The 23,257-nt window shown below is 42.7% G+C and overlaps 1 protein-coding gene across 1 annotated transcript; it reads right to left on the reverse strand.

The window, feature by feature from the left end:
• Positions 1-10,438: 10,438 nt before the first annotated feature.
• Positions 10,439-12,764, reverse strand: sox17 (SRY-box transcription factor 17). The gene is made up of 2 exons (XM_084703723.1): positions 12,257-12,764; positions 10,439-11,750 (listed from the first exon to the last, which is right to left on the reverse strand). The coding sequence occupies exons 1-2, from the start codon at positions 12,561-12,563 to the stop codon at positions 10,840-10,842; spliced, it is 1,218 nt and encodes a 405-aa protein (XP_084559849.1). The 5' UTR covers positions 12,564-12,764; the 3' UTR covers positions 10,439-10,839.
• Between the last annotated feature and the right edge of the window lie 10,493 nt (positions 12,765-23,257).

Here is a 23,257-nt window from a genome sequence, read left to right on the forward strand (position 1 = left end):
CTAACCTTCTCCCACATTTAATAGTTTGTGTTCCCCCTTAAATAACATGAATTTAGTGAACTGTTAGTTATAGATTGATAATTGTAAAAAGTGTATCTTGATTTAACTAAATAACTAAATAAACAATGTATTATTGATAAAAATGTCATACTGTATATTTATTATTTCACATAGAAAGCCACATAGATATCTTAGAAGGTTGGATTACAACACAAAGGGTATTCTTGGCAAAGCAGTTTTACTTCACTGGAGTTAGGCAACACCTACTAAAACTGCACTGCCTCTATTTATAGAAAAAAAGAGATTACATAGGATGACTTCACCTCTCACTAAACCTGGAGGCAAAAGGTAGGGACCATGGAGGAATCCCAAACAGATTCCTCATTGAACATGTCTTCAATTCAAATTGAAATGCAAAAAGCTAACACATCACAAACTAATTGACATTTGTGTGTGTGTGTCTACTGTGTACTTGTGTGGGTGCAAATGTGTGTGCGCGTGTGTTCCATGTTCAAGGAAAGAATTCCCGCTGAACTCAACCAGACCAACCTGGAAGAATTCAGGAATGCCACAGCATGGTCTCTACGCACCCACCACACTCACCCGTTCCCAAAACAACAAGGAGCACAAAAATGTGAAAAATCCTTAAAAGGAAGTTGGATGGAACAATGGAGGAAGCCCTCAGAGTAAACAGGTAGGCCTGGAGCCTGCATGCCCTTCATTCCAGCCCTCTGCTCCAGTGATAAGAGACTGGGGACACTTTAAATCAGGGGGTTTTACGTGGTTGGCGGGGCACAGACAGAACAACAGTGATCCCAATGCACAACTGCCCCCACAACCTTCCATTTTGAACATGCCAAAATACAAAGATTAGCAATAATCTTTCATTTACCAGTCTGAACTTTTATCCAAGTGTGTCACACACAGTTCTATGAAACCATATGCTGATATGATAATTACAGTTTTTCCTTGACACAATTACACTTAAAATCACAGGCTGCCGTAGCATAGATATCCGTCCCTCACATCCCATATGTACTGCCACCCATACCACTCTCTATTTTTAACCCTTAGAGTCTAAAACGTATTGGCGCCAAGTTAGATTCAAACCTATGCTGTTAATGGGAAAAAATGTGTGATATGTTTTGGCTCTTGTTCTCGGTCTATATTTGGCCTGCGGTTCTCTAAGCAGCTGCTGGGGAAAATCTGTCTGCCTGCACTCGCATCAAACACATCTCTGGTTTACTGCATCAGTTCAACAACATACACATACTGCCTGCTCCAGGGTTTCATACTCATAATATCATGTTCAGGTCAACCACTAGTCAGCAATATGTTACACAAAAACGGAGGTACTTTGCCTTATAATTTAAAAGGTATATTCAAGATCTCAGACCCGCCTTTCAAAACGATATTTGTACACTGTAGGAAGAATTCAAAGGCATGGCTGGGATTCCAATTGCAGCTGCCAGGCAACCAATTAAATGTAATACAATTGAAACCTCACCAACAACAGTTATGAGACATCAATTTAAATGCAAGTCAAACAGCAGATCATGTTATCGTCTTATCTGAGCCATTCCCTGTAATCATCTCTCTGAGATCTGTAACATACAGCACAACAACAGCAAGGCTTATTATTATTTTTTGTTTCAGACATATCATATGAGGTAGTTGAACAAATGCCTTTCCAGTCCTCAGTGGCCATTTGAATGTGTTGTTAAAAATGGAAAAAGCACGGCCCACTAAATGGTTTAACTTCAGAAAAATGCTTGCCATTCAAAATTCCATTCCAACCACGTCATCTTTCTGGGTTACACCTTTTTATTTTCCAGTGGAATTCCCAACTTTTGAATGAACAGTGTCTGCCAAACAGGGCTCATAAGTTCACCCCCCCCCCCCTCTCCACACACAGACACAAACCACACCTCTACACACACAGACACAAACCACACCTATACACACACAGACACAAACCACACCTATACACACACAGACACAAACCACACCTCTACACACACAGACACAAACCACACCTATACACAGACAGACACAAACCACACCTCTACACACACAGACACAAACCACACCTCTACACACACAGACACAAACCACACCTCTCCACACACAGACACAAACCACACCTCTCCACACACAGACACAAACCACACCTATACACACACAGACACAAACCACACCTCTCCACACACAGACACAAACCACACCTCCCCACACACATTTCATACTTCAGAGATCCCACACCCCTTCCATTTTCAGCATTCTGTATCAGCTCTGCCAAGCGTTTAATCTAGCCTGGTGACATCCCTGTGTTTCCTGCATGGGGCAGAGAGAGATAAGCATTCTCCTCTGTGTGGTAAATCACTCCACACACACTCTCTCATTCACTCATAAAGGCATTATTCAATTAGTCTGTTTTTACATTACAGTTACCAAACTTCCAGCCTCTAACAATAAAATACCTCAAAGGTTTTGCCTGTAATTAACTAATGACTTACCCTCGACAACTTTGTTTGTTATTTTGATCCAGGCTACGTGATAGGTCTTGCATTGAGTACTACGTGATCCCTGACATGGGCCCTTCTTAAGACTAAATAAATCTGAAGCACCAATGAGTAACAGTGAGATCATAAACGCTTGTGTGACATGTATGCAATGAAAACTATGCATAATAAAATGCATTATATGGTTGTGTATATAAGTTGTGACCACTTACCTTTTAAATCAAGTACTCTCAATCAACCAACAATTATACTTTCTATTGATAGACCATTGAACTTATCTAAAAATGTGCTTTCTTAGGATTCTTTAAAGTAATTTATCACTTTATCACCATTTAACCGTAAGAACTAAAATAAATGTGACTGGTGGTTTCCAGTCTGAATCCCCCAGACCCCCCAGCCTAGCGTCACGGTGCTGTCAGCGTTGGGGAGCGTGGGGCTGGCGGAGGACAGATGGGTGGAGGGCGGGCGGAGGACAGACGGGTAGAAGGCGGGGGTAGGCCAGTCTGCTGCCGGGGCCGGACTGGCTGCGCTCGCCCCAGATAGCGTCCCGGGGTGAGGAATGATTTATCCGTCTGTGCCGGGGACCAGGCCTGCATCAGACAGCCTTCCTCTGATTAGGGGGCTAACAGCCCAAGCCAGGGAGCTGCCTGCTACGGCGCGCGCGGGTGGAGCGGGCGAGAATGGTAGCCTTCCTCCGTGAAACACCGCCACATCCTGACCAAGGCACAAATGGAGTTTCCATAAGTTGTGGAATAAATAAATGCTCAGGGGCACACACACACACACACACACAGACACACACAGACACACACAGAGGCAGGAGTCAAACCTATTGAGCTGGCCTTGACATTTTCTTAACCCAACAACAAAAGGATGTGGTGGATCTCAGTCACCCTCTGTTAAACTTGCGTCCCTGTGGACTATTAAAGTTCTCTGTCTTCCTAATGCTCTGAGTTCAACTGCAGGTTATGGCCTCCCATTTTACAGGCATGGGGGTCTACTCTTTGGTCATTCTATAGGCGAGTTGAATACAGACTACAATTTACTATGTTATTTTAATTTTATTTTTATTATTGGTTCACTGTTCTGTGAAGTGTCTAATGAGCTATTGACTAATGCAGAAGAATAAAAAATGAACAAAACCAAATTACTATGGAAGAAAACATACATTCAAATCCCTAAAATAGAATTGTGAGACAGAAAAATACAGCAAACTTTGTGATCACATCACAAACTAGACTTAGTGTATGTTGTCTGAAATCTTTTCCCAGTCATTCAAGGAAATGACTGCTAATCAGGGTAGATTAAATGCTGAACAATACACTGTAAACTGACCACACAGCTACTCTCTCCCCTCCCTCTCCATAAATCTACAACTCTCTTGTCCACAGTATCCCAGGAAATGGAGGACAAAACCTGGAAATATACCATACGAACTGAGACAAGGCTAGACTAGACTAGAAACATTTACCACCAGTTTCCGTGGGCGATAAGCTGCTCTCTTTAGATGATAGGACAATAAACTATGAGTGATCTGTGTGTACAGATCTACATAAGTGATGTAATGTACAGCATTTTAAATTGAATGATCATAACGCAACTGTGTCCTTATGTATCTTAATAAAGCCACTGTTGTTTTTACATTCTATACAACTCTAATACAAATAAAAAACGATTTTCTCAACTCTTTATGCCATATTAAATTAAAGTCAGTGAGATGCAGATGATCAGATGCATGACCACACACTTTGCTTTCCTTCCATTTTTCTCTAACCATATTTTCCCTCTACTCCAAGTTTAAGACTCCATTATTAAATAGCTTACTACAGGTATCACAAATCCACATTTGTTCAACATATGTTAAGAAATAAGGCAGGTCTATCAACAAGAACAGTGCGTGTAGTGTGTCATGTGATACAACCCCTGTGGCGTGCCATTTCGGCCCACACCTTCACCTCTGAGTGGGATTACAAGGCCCAGTAACCCCTCCTTTGGCACTCTCCTTTTGGATCTCATGGTGGTTTGAACTTTATCTCACCTGCTTCCCTCCCAAGAACTGCCTGGCTACAAATCCCCACCTCACCTGCCCTTGTCTCTAACACTGTCATCGATTCATTTGACAGTTACACGCACTTATCCGTATACCACCTTGACACCTACCAATTTACTATGCGTCACTGACACAATTGTTTTTGCTAGCCTACTCTAGTCTGTTTCGTCCGCTAGGTTTATCCTATTGTTGATATTTTAGTTTCTGACAACGAATGTAGAAATATCTAAACGTTTTTAGGCTCTGATTTGTGACGTATAATTTGTAGGGACATACTCCACTTAGTCGACATTGTCCAAAATCAAAGTGATTTAATGAGTCTCGAGATTAATAAAAAAAAAATATGCGAGAGAACATCGTTTCAGGGTAACGTCATCCAATTTACCAGTTAGTCCATGAGCCAGTGGAAAACTGACACGAGGTCTCTCTGGCATTTTACCATTTGTAATTGCAGGGTGAACTTTCTGAAATGGGTAAGTAGCCTACGCCTATAGGTCTATGTGTGTAAATGGACCGTTAAATCAGCTGAGTAGGCTACAACTAGAACGACCTAAACCAATCTGATGTGCCGCTTCTACCTGTGGAACGGTACATTTTAAGGTTAATGTGAAACATTCCACTCCAACAAACTGCGTAAGACCGACCTCTAGTGGAAAACAATGACAGCTCTAAACTCCCTTAGTATCTCGTTTGATGAGAATATTTTGGGTAGGCAACAACATTTTTTCAAAAGACAATATTTTAAATATATTTGATCAAATTGACTCGACGTTAATTATATGTACAGTTTGTAGACAAATTGTAAATGAATGACATAAATTATAGTAATCTCAATGCCATTCGCCGTTGCGTCTGCATTTGTATTGACCTTACAATGAGCCGGGTCTTCTGCAAAGGAGACATTGCTTCTATCATGGAGGAAACCGGCGTCTGTTCTTGGGGAACTGGAAGTTAACTGTTTGCTATTTTAATGACACAGTGTACTTGTTTGAAGTAGTTGCAGCTCAAAAATAAATAGGGACATTCCCTGTAGTGTGTGAAAGACACTGATCAAACCAGTGGCTGCACCTGGAAGATGGTTGACGTGGAATAAAACAAATTGTACTAGAAAGAGCAGTACTGTATGTTTATGCCATAGACTGTACATATGGTTTATGCTTATATAATGGGAGCTCATTAAACCTTCACGTTATTACAGCCATCCCATAAGCATCAAAATATGTTCTGGGGTTGTTCAGAAAGTATTTTTGTGTGATGACACCAAATATAATACCCTCTATTGTGATAATGTGGGTAAGTCCGGTCACTAACTTTCTCATCATTTGACACAAGTTAGGGGGATCCCTAAATCCTATGACCGTGTTTTTAAAGTTGCACCTGAACTGACATAAATACACACACACACACAAACAAAGAGTCCTGCCCGAGGTCATGACATTTTCCCCTCTGCCACTTTATTTAGACTATATTTTCATTTATTCTTGTTTTTTAGGAAATCCTACCGGTGGTCCCAAAATGGTAAGAGTGTGAATTTTATAGAACCTGGTATCCTGTCGGATAAAGGATGTTCTCATCCCATCTTTCATGGATGGAGCAAACAGAAGTCACTGGAACCAGGAAGTGTGGACAGGTGCTCTTGGAAAGATCCACAGGAATAAAGCACAATGGCCCCCTGCATTTATCATTTCAGCAATGCCACAGAATGCCCTCTCGTTGTGCCTTTGAAAAAGCAACTATATTATTTAAACTAAATTACATTTTCATTAAGTTTCATTTAGTTTATTCTAATAATTCAAATTATATTTTATAATCTGAATGAAAATCATTCACACTTGTTAACAACATGTTTCTTTGGTTCATGTATTCTATTGGTCAAACATAGCTATTTTTAATTGTATAATATTATAAATATATTATTTTAATATATTTTAAATCATTACATATTATCACAGCTTTTTTTCTATGGTAAAAACAGAGAGATTACGGGTGAGAGTTAGTCACAGTATGTCAATGTACAGTGACAGACCTGTGCTTTGCAACATTTCTCATTATTTCCTGAGAAGTGCTTAGGCCTTGACCCACGGGGAATTCCTGTTAAGAAAAGATACCAGTAGCAAACACTGTGACATGTCTGCGTGTGAAGAGTGGACTCACCCACAGACCTCATCCCTGCCTCCCTCTTTTCTCTCGGGCTTCCATAGGAAAACACAGTGGAAAGGAAACTGAATGCTGATGCAGTCATCTTCTAATCACTGCTTGACTGGACACCAGCTAAAAATGCTCCGGGAAGCTGAAGGGGATTGGGAGAAGCGACCAGAGAGCTGATCAGAATGGCCTCTGGAACTGATTCACTTCTCTGACTCAATTCCTGTGACTGTTGAGCCTACTGCTGTAATTAGTGAACTGGTCTGGACCCTTAGGACTTTTAGTCATAGTTTGAGAACTCTTTGAAATACTTAGTCTTCTAAGTATAATCATTCCGCGGATACTGTAGGATGTCTTGCATTGTCTGAAATTGTGCAGTGTTTTTGTACACCTAGTGAATTCAGGACATTGGGGCTTAGATACATATAATATTTTCAAAACATGTCATGTTTAAGGGTATCAATAGTGTTTTGAAAAGGGTTAAACATACAAAAATATAAAAAAATATTGTCATTACAGTATATGAATGGAAAGTTCAGATGGGAGGGACCCCGTTATTTTCCTTGTCCTCTACTCGTGTGGGAGAACAGAACTATTTATAATTGTATGAGATGCGGCAAGAGCCAGAATCAGAAGGAAAATAAAGTGTTGAGTCACTGCATTAAGCAGAGATTGACTCTATGTGTGGACTATATATAGTGGCAGTACAACTGGGCCACTGACTAACCAGCGGTCCTATGAAAGCGATCAGGCCAGAGAAGGAGTCCATATGCCTGGGATTACAAACAACCCTCCACCCAGACCCCTGGTTTAGACATGGGGACACACCCTCCACTGCAGCTGTCTCACATACTGTATATGCAATCTACTATCAATGACTTAATCAGCTGGGGCTCCTGCAGGGTCACATACTCTACACACACTCTTCCTCTCTCCTCCTCTCTCTCTTTTGCTCTACAGTATATATCTCACTCTCTTTGTCTTTTGGTTATGAGTTTTGATTGATTGGCTTGCGCAAAGATAAGGTTTAAAGTTTCACTTTAGGTATGCTTCCATGAATAATTTGGAAGGACAATTTTTATGTTTTCTTAAACAGGGTGACCTATATGATAAAACCCCACAGCTAATCTAATATCTGGATTTTGATCGTAGCTCCAAGATTATGTCAGATGCTGATTTGTTGTCATAGTAAACCATGACAAAAACTATAGTTGATGCCTGAGGTGAGTGATTTCTTGAAGACAGTATCATACAATCACACGAGCCGCATCTTTGTATTGCTTTACAAAAAACCCACCCGTAATATCAATAAAGTTTGATTTTTTTGGACTGATAAGGTTTTGTTTTTACCTTTGCTACAATCCAATATCCAAGGTTTAAAGGCCTCGTGTTTATTAGGAAAGCTTGACAAATATTAGTGGATGATATAAGCGTTGCTTACTGCAGTATTTGTTATTGTGTCTGTGGTTAAATGATGCTGTATTTGCCCGTGTGTTTGTAAAAGGCTGCTACCTCAGGTGAGATTAGTTCTATGCTGTGATTAAGTGCTCCTGTGTTAATGTAGCGAGCCGCCAAGCTGTAATCTCCCTGACTGTTCCCCTCCCCTCCCTGCTCCCTCCCTCCCTCCCTCCCTCCCTCCCTCCCCTGCTCCCTCCCTCTAACCCTTCCCTGTCAGCTAGGCCCCGGGCCGGACAGCTACAGGAACACTGCTGAAAACCCCTGTTTCCTGGGCTGCGGACTATGTCTGTCACTGCCTGTCTCTGTCTCTATCTCTCTCTAACTATCTCTCTCTCTTTGTCCTTCTTTCTTGCCTTTTTTCTCCATCTCTAGCTTATTCTCAGTGTTTGTGCTGACATTCAAAATTCCCAAAGTACATAAAGACCAAGCATTTGACGACCAATCTCCAAATGAGTATATTTACTCAATGGTTTGCTAACATCAATTAGTCAGGGAGAGATAACTTTAGCTCGGGGAGGTCTGCCTGTGGTTGTTGTCATCCCGCCCTTCCAGGTGATCCACACCAAATCCTGCATGTTGCTGCAGGGATGGTGGCCTGAGCCTGTTGTTATGTACCCATTAGCTAACACAACAGCAGCTAAGACCTGCCGTCTAGCTGTATGCTCAGTTTAAACAGATTCACACCAATTAGCCTGGATTCCCCTGCCTGGCCCAGCCCTAGGGGAAGTGTGTCACCTGCCAGCGGAGTTGGGGGTAGGGGGTGAGGGTGGGGAGGAGGAGTGGGGGAATGAGAAGACTGAGTTAAACATTTCACCTGTAGCCTGTTTGTTTTGAGGTGGAGGACATTTTTTGTATAGGGGTTGGTTCATCCCACAAGCGCATTGCAACTACGCTGTGTGTCAAAAAGTCGGAAGCACAGTTGACTGAAAACAGAATACACAGTCACTCACAGAGGGATTGCCATGCTAAGTTAATGCAGCAAAAAAATACAGGATCAAACACTGTCTATAACATAAAAAAAATCAGTAGGATGACATCACCGTTAGGACCGTGGGAAGGGCTCGCCATATTTACCTTGAGATGCAACCTCTGCTTGTGTCACACAAGAGAGAATTCAAAACATTGGATATGAACAAAGTGGGTGAATATACGCCTTGGTAACACGTTTCCTCTGAAGTGCTAAAAATGGATTCTCAGGTCAGGGTGATTGACCCTGTGGAGAAGAAGCTCTTCCTTTGAAAGGAAAATTGGTATTTATAAAACAGAACCTCTTCTAAGTCAGCTATGAATAAACCTGTGGGGGGTCTTGGTATTCTTGATAACATTGTTTCTTTATCCTATATTATTATCTGAGCCACGAGCCTCGAACTTTCACTTTAATATTGGCCTATAAGGGACACATGGCTATGATTTAACCAGCTAGTTATTTTGCATAGGCAGTCCATTAGAAGCACACTTGGTCTTATGTTGTTTTTGGGCTGCTATTTATCCAAAATGCCTGTGGAAGAATGTATACACTCTATTTGTAAAAAGGGGAGTGCCATCAATACATTTATTGATATAACAGCTCAATTGTTTAGTATAGGTGTAGCAAACACAATAATATTTAATGGCAAATACCATTAATCACAAGAGACTAAATCATTTACAGGCAGGATGTCCGGAGTATAAACCGCACTCCCATGCTGGGAAAACAAGGCGCCATGTGTAAGTCAGCCCCTGAGATCACCTCTGCTCTCACTGGGACAGGAAACTGACCAACTGACTGCTCACCACTGGGGAGAAAGCCAGCTTCCAGGTGAGGTGTGTTTTACCATGAGGTCATCAGGTTGGACCTGGTTGAAAAGATATCAATGTAGTTACAACTGATCAGCATATTTGAGGAATTTGCTGACTCCACCGAGTAGTTTTTATTTATAAAAAAAAACGATGTTGTATCAAGTTACACAATGTATATAAAATATTTTGTTTTAGGGGAATTACGGAATGTGCTTTTTCTTGTTTTTAATTTTAAGAATTTAAGAATTGTATTCAATATCAAGATTGGATGTAATTTAAGTGAAATAGAAATGTTCTTATATACAGAGTATATATACAAATATACGGAGTAATGAGAATGATTAACCTTTAAATCAAAATGATGTGGCTTTTTATTTTGTTTTAATTAGACAGCTCTGGCCTGTAATAGAATTAGATCTTATTTGGAACATATGATACAAATATTATTTTAACAAGCTCATATGAACCAAGACAAGATTCAACATTTTGGTTCAAAACTTTATTTTTCAAAAGTGCAAAAGTATAAAACACATATAAATTCACTTTGAAATAGTAGCTGTACATTTATTAAAACAAAATGCATTTATATTTCAGCTCAGGAGTATCCCACAAAAAAAGATTATGAAAGTCAATGTGTGAACAATGATATCACATTACTATTATTCCTCTTGCTCCGTTGAAATACTAAAACCTTTTTTCAAATCAAGATCAAAATAGCCATGTGTATTGCCCAACTGTTTTAAGAGTACACATATTTGTGTTGTCTTGAGAGGGCACTGATGAGGTCATTAAAGACAGAGAGAGGTGTCAGAATGAGAAACGCACAACTGAGTTCAACATATGAGCGTTGTTGTATTAGTTGACAGACAGGCGGGGGGAGGAAGGCTACGAGTTGTTGTAGTTACAGTAGTACACAGCTGTGCTGGCGTCAGAGAGCACTGAGGATATGAGGCTCTCGGGTCCCTGCATGTTGGCCTCATGTGCCCCGTACGCCAGACCTGTCATGTCCGCCCGGACCGACGATGAGTTCAAGTACTGCTCAAACTCACTGCGGTCCACCTCCCCCAGCAGCTCTGATGGGTGCATGTGCTCCACGCTGTCCGCTGAGTGGGTGTGGGAGTCTGGTGGGGGGGAGAGCTGTCCTGCTCCGTGGCCTGCGTGGCGTTTAGGGTGACTGGGATTGCAGTGCTGGCTGTAGTACATGGCCAGGGGGTTGGGGCAGCCCATGAAGGATGGTGGCAGGGGGGCAGCTTGGCCTGCCTGCTCAGGGGCTGGGGAAAGGTGTCTGTGGAGGAGGGGGGTACTGTGGTGGTTGTTGGTGTGGTGATCCTGGGGTGGGTACTCTGCTCCCTGTGAGTGGTAGGCGTACGCAGGCATCACGTGGCAGTCCTCCTGTGAGTGCGGAGAGTAGAACATGGAGTCTGTTTCCACAGCGTCCAGCGGGGAGGTGTCAGGGGTTGGAAGGCTGTAGGCTTCGTAGGAGCCCCCGCCCAGGGCCTGAGCATCACGGTAGTGGCTGAGAGACTGTGGGGGTACCTGGTAGCTGTGCTCGTGGTAGCCCAGCCCCAGTCCTTCCAGGCAGACACGGCCATCCCCACCCAGTGAGGCGCCCTGGTGGTCAGACACCCCGTGAACCAGGAACCCAGAGTCCAGACGCTTAATCCTCTTGACCTGCTTCCTCCGCCTGGGCCGGTACTTGTAGTTGGGGTGGTCCTGCATGTGTTGGACCCGCAGCCTTTCCGCCTCCTCCACAAAAGGCCGCTTCTCTGTCACAGGGAGGGCTTTCCATGACTTTCCTGCAGATCAAGAACAAAGTTGTACATCAGACATTGCACCATCAGGCATGCAGTCTGGTGATATGCTCAAAAATAGCCCATCACCATTTTAGCATCCACACAGGGAACTTCAGAACATCACTGTCGGTTAAGGTCGGTAATGGTGGAAGGTTATAACAACAGTGTTCAGGTCATTAAGTTGATTAATTTAAGTTGTTTAACATCATAATACACAAAAGGTTTATCCAATTAAAATAAGACCGCTTACAAGCCTAACCCATATCAATACATGATATATGAATTGTTCATGTTAATTTTTCTATAAGTACTATAATAAACTACTATAATAAATGTGGCTATAAAAGCAATTACATGTGTAATGCGTAAAACCGAGAGTGTTATAGGTGAAGTAGACGCAGTAAATTAAACATAGGCTATAATATGAATGCAAAAGATCTCTAATGGGTACAACACATCGTTGGTTATAAGACAGAACTCAAGATGTAAACATAAGTAACATTTCTTACCTAGCATTTTGCTCAACTCCGCATTGTGCAGGTCCGGGTTCTGTTGCGCCAGCCGCTTGCGCTCATCCTTTGCCCAAACCATGAACGCGTTCATGGGTCGGCGGATCCTCGGCTCACTCTTGCCACGATTCTGGTTCCCGGAGTTGGATGCACACGACTCGTTTTTCACTTTGGTTTCCCCGAGAGGGCTGATAGAGTCTGTCGGCCACGTGCAGTGTCCGTGTCCCATTCCAGGCATCATGATTGACATCGCACTCCTTGCCTGGTTTTGATCGTCACTGGCGTAACCCGCATCGGGACTGCTCATCTCTGTCCAGCTGTGAGTTATTGTGGACCACCAGTTTTCTTCGCCCAAAAAAAAAACTAAACACAGAAAAATTGCTGTTTACTTACAGGCTGTGGAAATACTTGAAAGCTACAAATTTAATTCACAATACTCAACTCTTCCAGAGTAAATTGGAGAAAAAAAACCGATATGGTCTCAGTGCAGTGAGACAGAACTAGGGGACTATACTGCCTTTCCTAACCAAAGATTCAGAGGCTTTAAGCGCAGAGACGACCAATCGCAATGGGGTGGGAGTGCCCACTACGCCAAAGGTGTAAAAAGTTTATAGTAACCCGCCTTCTCGGCTTGTTTGGAGAGAGATAGAAAGGACAAGCACTGTTTGGCTTGTCTAGAGGTTCAATATAAATCCCCCCAAAACACACGATTTTGGGGGTGTGTTAAATGAATTAACTTTCCATAACAGCATGGCTTAATGTTTGATAGACATTGGATGTAAGCATTCAAAGCCAACAACTCGAACAACTTGAATTTGTGTATTGTAATGATCGTTTTTTTAAACTGGCGGTATATGTCTATTCAAAACATGATCTATAGAGCAATTAACACATCAGAGACAGCCATTGCTTTCAGACGTTAACATTCGAAATGATGTCAATGAAAACGGCGTTAATTGAGGATTATAAATGTGTATAGGAGACTGTATGCTAGTGAATGGGACATCACTAAGTTGGGGAAGAGTAGACATTGACTAGATAAACACCAATTGTATATGCCCTTTGTAGTCTACAACATGAAAACCCACGTTTGAGGAACCACTAGGCTTCAAACTGAACGGTGGTGGGAAGTGCGTATACGCACGAACCCACCTTAAACACAACAGTCCGACTTGATTTTGCCTAACGTGATTGCTGCTTGTCCTGAGACCAACATGTTCTATACAAAATTAGAAATCAAAATGTTAATGGAAAATGTTGGAAAAGGAGCCCTTGGCAAATTGTGGTCGGGCTGTGGGCCCTAGTGGTGATGATCAGACAGAAGAGTGAAAACTATGATTTTTTCAAAACGTGTTGGACAAACAACTAAAAGACAACCACAACCCAATTTACGGTATAGGAATTTTCACTAGACAAAAATCACTTCTTGTTTCCTGTTACCATGTGTTACCAGATTGTTTCAATACTCTTTAAAAACATTGCATATTCACAACTCTTTCGTATGTCCAGTAAATGGCACTGAGCTGCCACCCTAGGGCTTGAAAACCAAATGGTTATAAGAAGCACTGCTGGTATATTAGTTTGGAGCACAACAAACTGAGCAGCCCAAGTGTCCCTAGTGGTCAGAAAGAACCCTGCAGACTTGCAGACTACCGTGTTTTCTTATCAGTGCATGCAAGGCTTAACCTGTCCGCTCTGTCTTCCCTCTGCCCGTCCTCTGATTCCCATCATGCAATGTAAATATGGTCCGATGCAATGTGTCAGACATGGGCCTTTCCTCCCAGAGCCTGACAGGTCAAAAAGAGCTGACAGAAACATGAGATGCCTGTGTAGCCCCTCTGTGCCCTGTGCATACAGGAGCAGGCGCTCCAGAGAACCCTGGCTGACCCCCCAGGGGCGTTGCAGGAGGAGGAGGGCGATGGTGGGGCGGGAGGGTCTTGCTCAGTCCCAGCCCAGCACGGGGACAGGATCTGGCCTATAATACTGTCATCGTCTATTTTACCACTGATGACCTGATACAGTTTTCCCCCACAAGCCCCAAGAGACTGCAGTGAGACTGTGTGTGTAAGTGTGTGTGTGTGTGTGTGTGTGTGTGTGTGCGTGCAGTGACTCTCTCTCTCTCTCTTTTGCTCAGTGTGTGTGAGAGAGGAGAGAGAGAAATGCTTTCGTTTGATGGGAGAAGTCATAAAGTCTGGTGTCGCGGCCACATTTCCTCTACAAGGTGAGGTTCAGAGTCAACCCAGAGGAGGGAGGGGGGGGGGGGCTGTACAAGGAGGCGACACGCCTTGTGCCCCCCCACTCCCTTCTCCCTTGTCCCCCACCCCGTGCCTGGGGAGTCTGGGGCTGGGTGGGGGCCAAGGCTCTCGACGCCAGCCTCTGGGCTCCGCGCTCAGGGAGAGGTCACTCGGCTTGCTTACACAATGGCATTATCTCAGTTCCAGCCTCGGCTACTGCAGCGGTGAGCACTTCCTGTCGCTCCACAAGCACTTCCTGTCCTTGGCGCAGCAGCACAAACTGTCCGCCTTCCAAGCGAGGTTCTGACACACAGTTGAGTTGCTGGTCGCCAGACCCACTGTATAAATGTCCGTGGGCGTCTTTCTTGGGAATTGCACAATGCGATTTCTGGCTCCCTTTGTGTTGAGTTGCGAGGCAGTAGTGTTAGTTTAAATCACTGGGACGGAAGACGTATATATGTTAGCACTCTGCTCAGGTCCCCAGACACTCTACAGTTGTAAAGGCATGAACTTGGTCTTTGCTAAAGGAGGCCAAAGGGTTACCAATTGGCTAATCATTTAAGTTCAAGCTGACTGTGAGCTAACTATTAAGGTGGCTATGAAAGCAAAATTAGAAGCACATATTTATAGATTCAAAGTTACCAATAGCATAATAACTATAAAGATAAAGGTGTGCTGTTGGTACCAAGAGTATTTAAAAAATGATTGAGTACAACATTATATGGTTCAATTTGATCAATTTGATCTAATAAATTCATATTTGTGGCAACGTATCTATCTTTCGATGAGATCTCATCAATCTCAGTTACCGTCAGAAACAATTAATGGTAATCTAGTCTAAGAAGTTTGATAAAAGAAAAGAACGTTGTGACTGACATAACGTTCATACTGTCAGATCCCCCTGCACCTGGCCTGATGGCACATCGAGGAGACGGTGTCGTCAGGAATGGTGGATGAGGAAAGGAAAGAAGGGGTGGTGGAGGAGGGAGCAAGTACTGTAACAGGTGCTGGGTTGAGGAGAAAAAAAATCCTGTTGCCTTTCCTTCATTGCGATCGTCACTGAAAATAGAAGTCACACCTTCACTGTCGCAAGGAGTACATGTAAATGTCAGTTTGTGAAGTTTGTGAAGTCAGACTTAATCCCCGTCTCCATTTGTGTTCAGTATAATTTGCAGAGATGTTTTGTGCTGTATGTTTTATTACTTCTGTGTTGTATATATGTTTGAATGGTGTAAGTGTTATTTATGCATGCTGCAAGTTAATGTAATTTATTTTCCTCAGAATGAACTACACAAGACTGATAGCAGAACTGAAAGGTCAAGGGTCATCTCGTGCTCAAATGACGGTTGTGAAAGGTCGTGGAAGTGGGCTGGTTGACTGTGGTTGGGGTCTTTCCCCAGTTCCCTGTGTTTGTGGTTCTACAGTTTGAACCTGAATGATCTGAGGGATTCTTTCACGTTTATAAGAGCACCCTTTATGGATAAAAGGGTAAGGTGAGAAATGGTCAGTGGGCCCTGAGAGAGCGAGAGAAAGAGAGTCTGTATCTGTCTGTATGTCTGTTTTTGTTTGTGTGTTATGGGGGGGGGGGTAGTCCCTCTCAGGGGGTTTCTGGGAACATACGGTGTGGCAGGAGCCCACACCGCAAGCCTGAGGAAAAGGGGTGCACAAGGATGTGTGTGTTGCAGACTAGCACAACACATAGGAAACACTGTCCGCTCTCTTCTCATTGTTCTGGAGGCGTTAATCTGTCAGGGATCTGCTGGGAATCAGGTGGGAATCTCCTTGGGCATGCCATTGTTACTGGCTTGTCTGTCCCATGAGGGACATGGAGCATGTTGTTAGCCAACCCCATAAACACACACTCACATACACATGTAAACACACAAAATAGACACATTCCCACTAACTAACTCACTCACTCACTCACTCACTCACTCACTCACTCAGACACTCACACACACACGCACGCACACACACACACACACACACACACACACACACACACACACACACACACACACACACACACACACACACACACACACACACACACACAGAAGAACACACAAAACAGACCCACAGCTACAAACACACACCCATCCTAATGGTGAAACCATCTCCTTGGTTTATCATTGGTAGCCTGGATGATTACTGTAAACCTTTTATTGTGTACCTCCAAAGGGTCCATACCCTCACCTCCCTGTCTCGCAATCAACTCTCCTTCTGTTTGATTCCACTGATTCTCGAATCCAAGACAAATCTTCAATATTCCTTTACTCATGCTAACATGCGGATGTTTGGAAATTGTTCACCAAAAGTTGTGATGACCTCTAGATTTGTGGCTGCCTGGGGTCTGTCAACAATAAGACGGAAAGGAAAAGTTAAATAATCAAAGTCACTTCCCTGAGTACATCTATGGTAAGGTTATTTCAATTACGTTGCAGAAAAGGAATATGTTTTTCTAAAACTGAGTTTTATTAAAGGTCCATTTATTTGGAGAAGATAAGAAAAACTACAATATATGACTGGAATGCAGCCAGGTTTGGGGTTAATATGCTAGTTTGTGGTGCATTAATAATCCTGACCCTCAGTTGTCTTTGATACCCACCATTCATGTGATTGATTAGTAAATCTGTCATCACTATTCTTTCGCTTCCACTGGTGGGAAAAATTAGAAAAGCCTAGCACATAAATCATCATCTATTTATAGTCACATGATTGGATGGTGAAATCACAGGGGTTACCGGGGAAAGGGAAAACCCAAGGTTTCCTTACCCAAATGACCAGGGAGGTCAGTCCCAAGGGAGGGTCGTTTCTTTCATCTCCACCATTCTACTGCCCTGACCTTAATACTCTCCACCAATGACCAGGGCATTGTCTTGGCTAGGGCTAATTGAGACCAGTGTTCATCATTTTTATGACTTTATCCGTGAAGACAGAGGTATAGCTGACTTCCTGACTTTGCATGCTCCAATGTAGACCGATTGCGTTATTAGGGTCAACGGCCGGCTCCAATCACACATCTTTGGATTGTCCTGGCCAATGTAAGGATTGTTCCCAAACTGATAAAACACGTTTATTTTAAGTTCTCTCTCCAAGAGTAATTTGTCTTTGACCCATAAGCATCGCCGTAAAAAAAGAAAACTACCCAAGAAACCCCTAGTAAAAAAAAGTTGACAAAAATAACTTTTAAAGTAGAAATCAAGTATTACAATTAACGTAATTATTTAAGTGACCAAAAAATCAGAATAGGAAAACAAGACTATTTGATATTGTGAATTTACAGAAAAAGAAAAGAGAAACAGATCATCTTAAAACAGCAGTATTGTATTATTCTTCAGACACCAAGCAGCCACACAAAGTGACCTCCACAACTTGACCTGTTTTTGACCCCTCTACCCAAAAAAGTCCCTCAATCCATCTAATCTGTTGCAAACCCGCTGGGACAATGCATGAACACCAGATTACTGTTCATTTTCATCCCTGCTTCAACAGCACACTGCAGAGATAAATGTGTTTTAATCTGTGTCGGATGCAGCAGTAGCGATGAGCCCTGATATGAGTTAATCACTAATCTCAGACCCAGGTTTATATCTTTGAATGGGTGGTCAGAGACAGTGGGGCCTTTGTATGTGACAATCAGGGTGTGAATCGACCACCAAGGCAATCAAACACTGTCCACCCTTTCATGTGTGGCCTTTGCCTTGTCAAGGTGCTAAAGCGTCACCGCAGAACAAAACGCTGCCACCCCCCCAGGGCGCTAAACAGACACCGTGTTGGCTGGGCGGTATCGAAGGTAATCAATAGTGTGTGATCAGTAAGAATCCCTGGCATAGGCCGGGCTTCTGTCGATCAATGCAACAATGCACGAGAGCTGGAAGGGAAGAATGATCTCTGGAGCTGCAGATAAAGAGGAAGACAACTGCATCCCTCTTGAAACATTCATGCAGGTCCAGACTTCTGGGTCAATATAATACAGAACAGAACTCTGAGACTGTCTTATGACAACAGCTGCATAGCATTATAATGATGTAACAATAAATTGTGTGGTGTGTTATTGTGAGGATGTCTTTGTTGGGTCTTTATTGCTCACATGATAATGTGTTGAAGTTATGTGTCACTCTGACATAACACGTCAATACTGGTTTCCAGAACTTCCTCACAGACCAAATGGACTTCTGTTTTGGTGATTTGTGGTTAGTTAGCTTGACACTACTGTCTCTTCATATCCTCTTTACACTATCAAAACCAACTATTAATGGTGTTAATGATCTTACCGTAATACTGCATTTGGGAACTTTTTAATTAAATTACAAATCTATGTTATGGCTTTTTTGCAAGGTATTTTAATAGGTATTTTGCCATTCCAAACAACATTTCACGTGCAGGATCCACTTTATTTTTTTGCATCAAGCTATTACTGTATGCATCTCTCGCTGAAGGGGCATAAAGTGAGACTCTATTGTCCTGTATGGTGTTAGGTAAAGCACAGGGAGGACAGGAGGAATGCGTCCTGTGTTGTTTTCACACAGCTGTGGTTTTATGGAGGAAATGCACTGAGTGTGAGTGCTTCCTCCCATAGCTGTTCCCTTTACTCTAACGGGGTAAAGAAACAAGTATCACAGACAGGAAGACTACTTCATAGCTGCTTCTGATTGACGAACACAGAAGACTGCAAGGAGACTTGTACCTAGACAATTAATATTCATAGATTTAAACAGATGGCTGGGTGCCAATAATCATTGTGAAAAACAATGCCTGCCCTGTGAAAATGTACCGATTTTTTCTGACTGACACCTTTTTTTCTTTTTCTTTCTTATCGACTTTGGGTGTAAAGTGCAATTACTAAGATGTCATACAGTGGCAAAAAATATTACCCCTCCAATTAATACGGTAAATTTCTCTTTTGCCTTTAAATTCCCTGACATGCATGGTTTGGAATCTTTTTTATCAACACTTCAGCTCAGATATCTCCTTTATCTTAAACATCAAGGGAATGCTTTGCTCAGGTTAACTTCTCAGTCCGCCTGACGTTGGAACAGAGATTATCTACTCGCAGGTCATTTACACACAATGGTCTGGAGTGTCACTATCAACCCCTCACCCTTACCAAGTGACCAGTGCACCATGGACACCTTAACCTCGATGCAAAAGGTCACATCACTGTGCTCAGCACACAACTATGTTTAAAAACACTACATACATTAAATTCCGACAGTTTAGTATAAAATATGTGTTGTCCTTCTAATGGTTCATGAGTGCTAAAATCATGTTTTACAATAGAAATCCATTTATTTCTGGTTTGACAGCCCAGTGTCAGTATCAAGTCACAACACTGACACCCAGTTTACTTTTGACCCTTCAACCTAACCCCAGTGACCAGCATCAGCTGCTGAACTTCCCTGTGTGATATTCTCACAAGATAAGAAGGTAAACATACACACACACACACATGCACAAACACACACACATCAATACCATTATCATCACCCAACACAGACAAGCATTTTCCACGCATCCTCACATTCTTAGAGTAAAGCTGAAAACCTCAAATGAACTTCTTCACAGTGAACTCCAGGCTCTAATATTGCGATCAATGGACATCAAGTGGACCTTTAACTTTGCAGTTATTGTTGCATTTGTGAAACAGGTTAGGCTTTCTGGCTCAGAACCATCCAAAACATGTCTTATCGCTTGAGGGGTCTGAGGAGTATGGGTCCTTATCTGATGGCCTTGTGGCCTTACAATAACACAGGCTCTATCAGGGCCAGGCAGGCCGTTATCTGGCAACACTGCCATACAACAACAATAAATACAGCATGCAAACCACACACAGACACACGAGCACATGCTAGCACACATGCACTCACACACCCAGTCAAGATGCGCATGGCTCTGGGTATGCATTTACCAACCACTAGAGCGGCATTCTGGCATTCAACAAAATGACTGATGACGGGAACAAATCAATGTGAGGAGGAAGTATGTTTATCTTCTGTCAGAACTTTAAAGGAATGGTAGGATTTTTTAATCAAATAAATCATGTCCCCTAAAATACGTTGTGTGAGTTTATAAGGCCTTCTGAGAGTTGTTCAGCAACACACAGCTCAGTAACAGGGAAATTACAATAAAAAAAAACGGACCGGGCGTTTACTTTCCAGTTCTGCCTTTCGTGGTGAGGTGAACCTTCTTCCTTGACTTTTTGTGTCAATCAAACTCAAACTGGAGGAAAGTGGAGGGGTTAATTGGGGCACTGTTTCTCATATTACTATTTTTAATAACATTTCCTGGTGCAGCTTTAAGTCTGTCTATCTCTGTCTGCTTTTATGAGGTTGTGTTGTGTTGTGATGAAGTTGCTTGTTGTCAGACAACAATAAGCTACAAATTAGAATTCCTGTTACTGTACAAATTGACACATTGATTCATCATTGTCAGACAAGAAATGATAGTTATGATGCAATAATGCCATTGTCAGGCACAGCTTTGCTTATCATCACACTTTTATGACATCAATAGCACTTCATGGGATGCAAAAAATACAAATGTGTATAATGTCATAGATGATAATAACACACTGTGCTCTACTTTCTCAAACTGTGAGAACCACAAAGATTTCCACGTCTCTTCTGAGATGACACATCAATGCACTCCCTGTGATTTATAATGCCCAGATTTGCAGAGTAAATCAGAGCTGCTGATTTCCTCCATGGAGAGGAAGCCTCCTTCAGAGGAGAAGGGGCTGATAATGCCCCCAAAGAGCCCTGGGCTTCCTCTCAGATAAATAAAATGCATAAATAAAAACACATCCGAACACTCGAGATTTATTGTTTCTCATTGGGCTGTGAAGTAGTGAACCATATTGTTTATAATAAATAAGTCCAGCAGCAGGTTTGGCCCAGGTGGTTGACGGGCCCCGGGATATCCCCCTCTGTGGCCCCCTCAGGCCCCGTCCCTTACCTACGCCCCCCCAGTCCCAGGAACTGAAGCAGAATGCTTCCATTTAAGGCGGTGGTGGCCAAGGAAAAGGGGGGAGGGCAGAGGGGGAGTTGCTGGGCTGACTAGGCTGAACCCCTGTCACGTTTTCTCTAGTGATAAGAGCCGGAGCAGGAAGACGTAAGAGGGCAGGAAGGAAGAGAGCTCAGGCCTCTGGAAGAGAGAGAGCGAGAGCGAGAGAGAGAGAGAGAGAGAGAGAGAGAGAGAGAGAGAGAGAGAGAGAGAAATGGAGAGAGAAATGGAGAGAGAAATGGAGAGAGAAATGGAGAGAGAGAGAGAAATGGAGAGAGAGAGAGAGAGAGAGAGAGAGAGAGAGAGAGAGAGAGAGAGAGAGAGAGAGAGAGAGAGAGGGAGAGACAGAGAGAGAGGGGGAGAGGGGGAGAAAAAGAGAAAGATGGAGAGAGACAAAGAGGAACAGACAAAGAGACAGACGGACAAAGAGAGACAGGAGGGGAGAGAAGAAGTGGGGCTGAGGGAGCGAGAGAGGGGAAGGTGAGAGAGAGCAAGAGAGAAAGATAGGGAGAAAGAGAGGGAAGGACAAGGAAAAGGCTGCAAGCGTTGAGAGCAGAGGCCGCAGAGGGGAAGTGGACAAATGACTAAATTTGGTCAGTGAGGCCAGAGTGTTGGTTAGAGGAAACACTCACCTACACCTGTTTCCCAGAACTCTAGCAGACCACACAATTACCAGGATATCAAGCATTATGACTATTAATTTGTTTTGCATTGTTTACAATTCCATAGCTGCAGCAAAATAAGTGGTTGCAGTAGTGTTGTGTTAGGGTTGTAACAGAGATATCAACAACTGTTGATCAATCTGTTAATATGAAAAAATAATAATAATAACTCAGCGTGATCTAGATGAAGGAATGAGAGTATGTACTATAAACATACCTACCCCATAACCTCAACATACTGATGCACCTCTTAACCACTAAATAACATTCAAAACAAAACAGCACCTCCAATTTGACAGCATGGTTTTTCGTCGCCATGGTTACTGTGAATAATCAATATGTTGTGAAGAACCTGTCTGCCCAGTGTGATCCAGTAAAATGACTGCAGAGGGACTTTTGTGAAGTCAAAGGTGAGAAAGGCAGAAGCTCTCTTCCACCACATACACACACACAGAAATATTTCTGTATTTCCCCTTTCTTTTTAATCAGTCTGTTCATCTAAAAAGGATTTCTCTATTCTGAGAGTTTTAATCCAGGGTCTGTGTTAATCTCCCAAACTCTGGGATTGGAAGGGAGGATGGCCGGACGCATCAAAGCCACTCAACTTCGTCCTGCTCTCACAATTACAGACACAAACATCAAGGCAACCAATAAATAAAGCTCTCATAATGCCTCTCTGGAAATTGATTTTGCGGAGCTCAGTGAGAACTGCCGATCGTCATGTAGGTCAAACAGTCACAGCTGTTTTTTGTTTATTTTCACAGTATTTTCCTTTCTGATAAAATATGCTTAGAGATGGAAGTAGATGATAGTAGATCAAATTTTATGAACGTAGAGTCAAGTGTAAACTGGGTGCAGCAAAATCTGACCTCATATCGAGGGGTTTGTGTATTCTGGCTAACCCTCTCAGGACTGTGGCCCTGGAAGTACAAGTCAGTACTGACCCTGAGTCAAATAAGTCTTACTCCTGTCTCTCTCTATATAATTCAGTTTCATGCACTTACATTTCAGTTAGAAAAAACAAGTTTGAGGATCCATGATCTAGATGGACCTCAACACGTAGAAAATAAATGGTCTGTGCTGTGCAATGAACCAGTCAT

Source organism: Hypomesus nipponensis, chromosome 8 (genome assembly GCF_054491055.1).
Source record: "Hypomesus nipponensis isolate SF chromosome 8, ASM5449105v1, whole genome shotgun sequence".
NCBI classification, from domain to species: domain Eukaryota; kingdom Metazoa; phylum Chordata; class Actinopteri; order Osmeriformes; family Osmeridae; genus Hypomesus; species Hypomesus nipponensis.

Excerpts from the sequence above, each read along its gene's own strand:
- sox17 (XM_084703723.1), bottom strand. The coding sequence starts at position 12,563 with ATGAGCAGTCCCGATGCGGGTTACGCCAGTGACGATCAAAACCAGGCA. Across the intron at positions 11,751-12,256 it reads GGAGTTGAGCAAAATGCTAG|GAAAGTCATGGAAAGCCCTC; the intron begins GTAAGAAATGTT and ends CTTGATCTGCAG.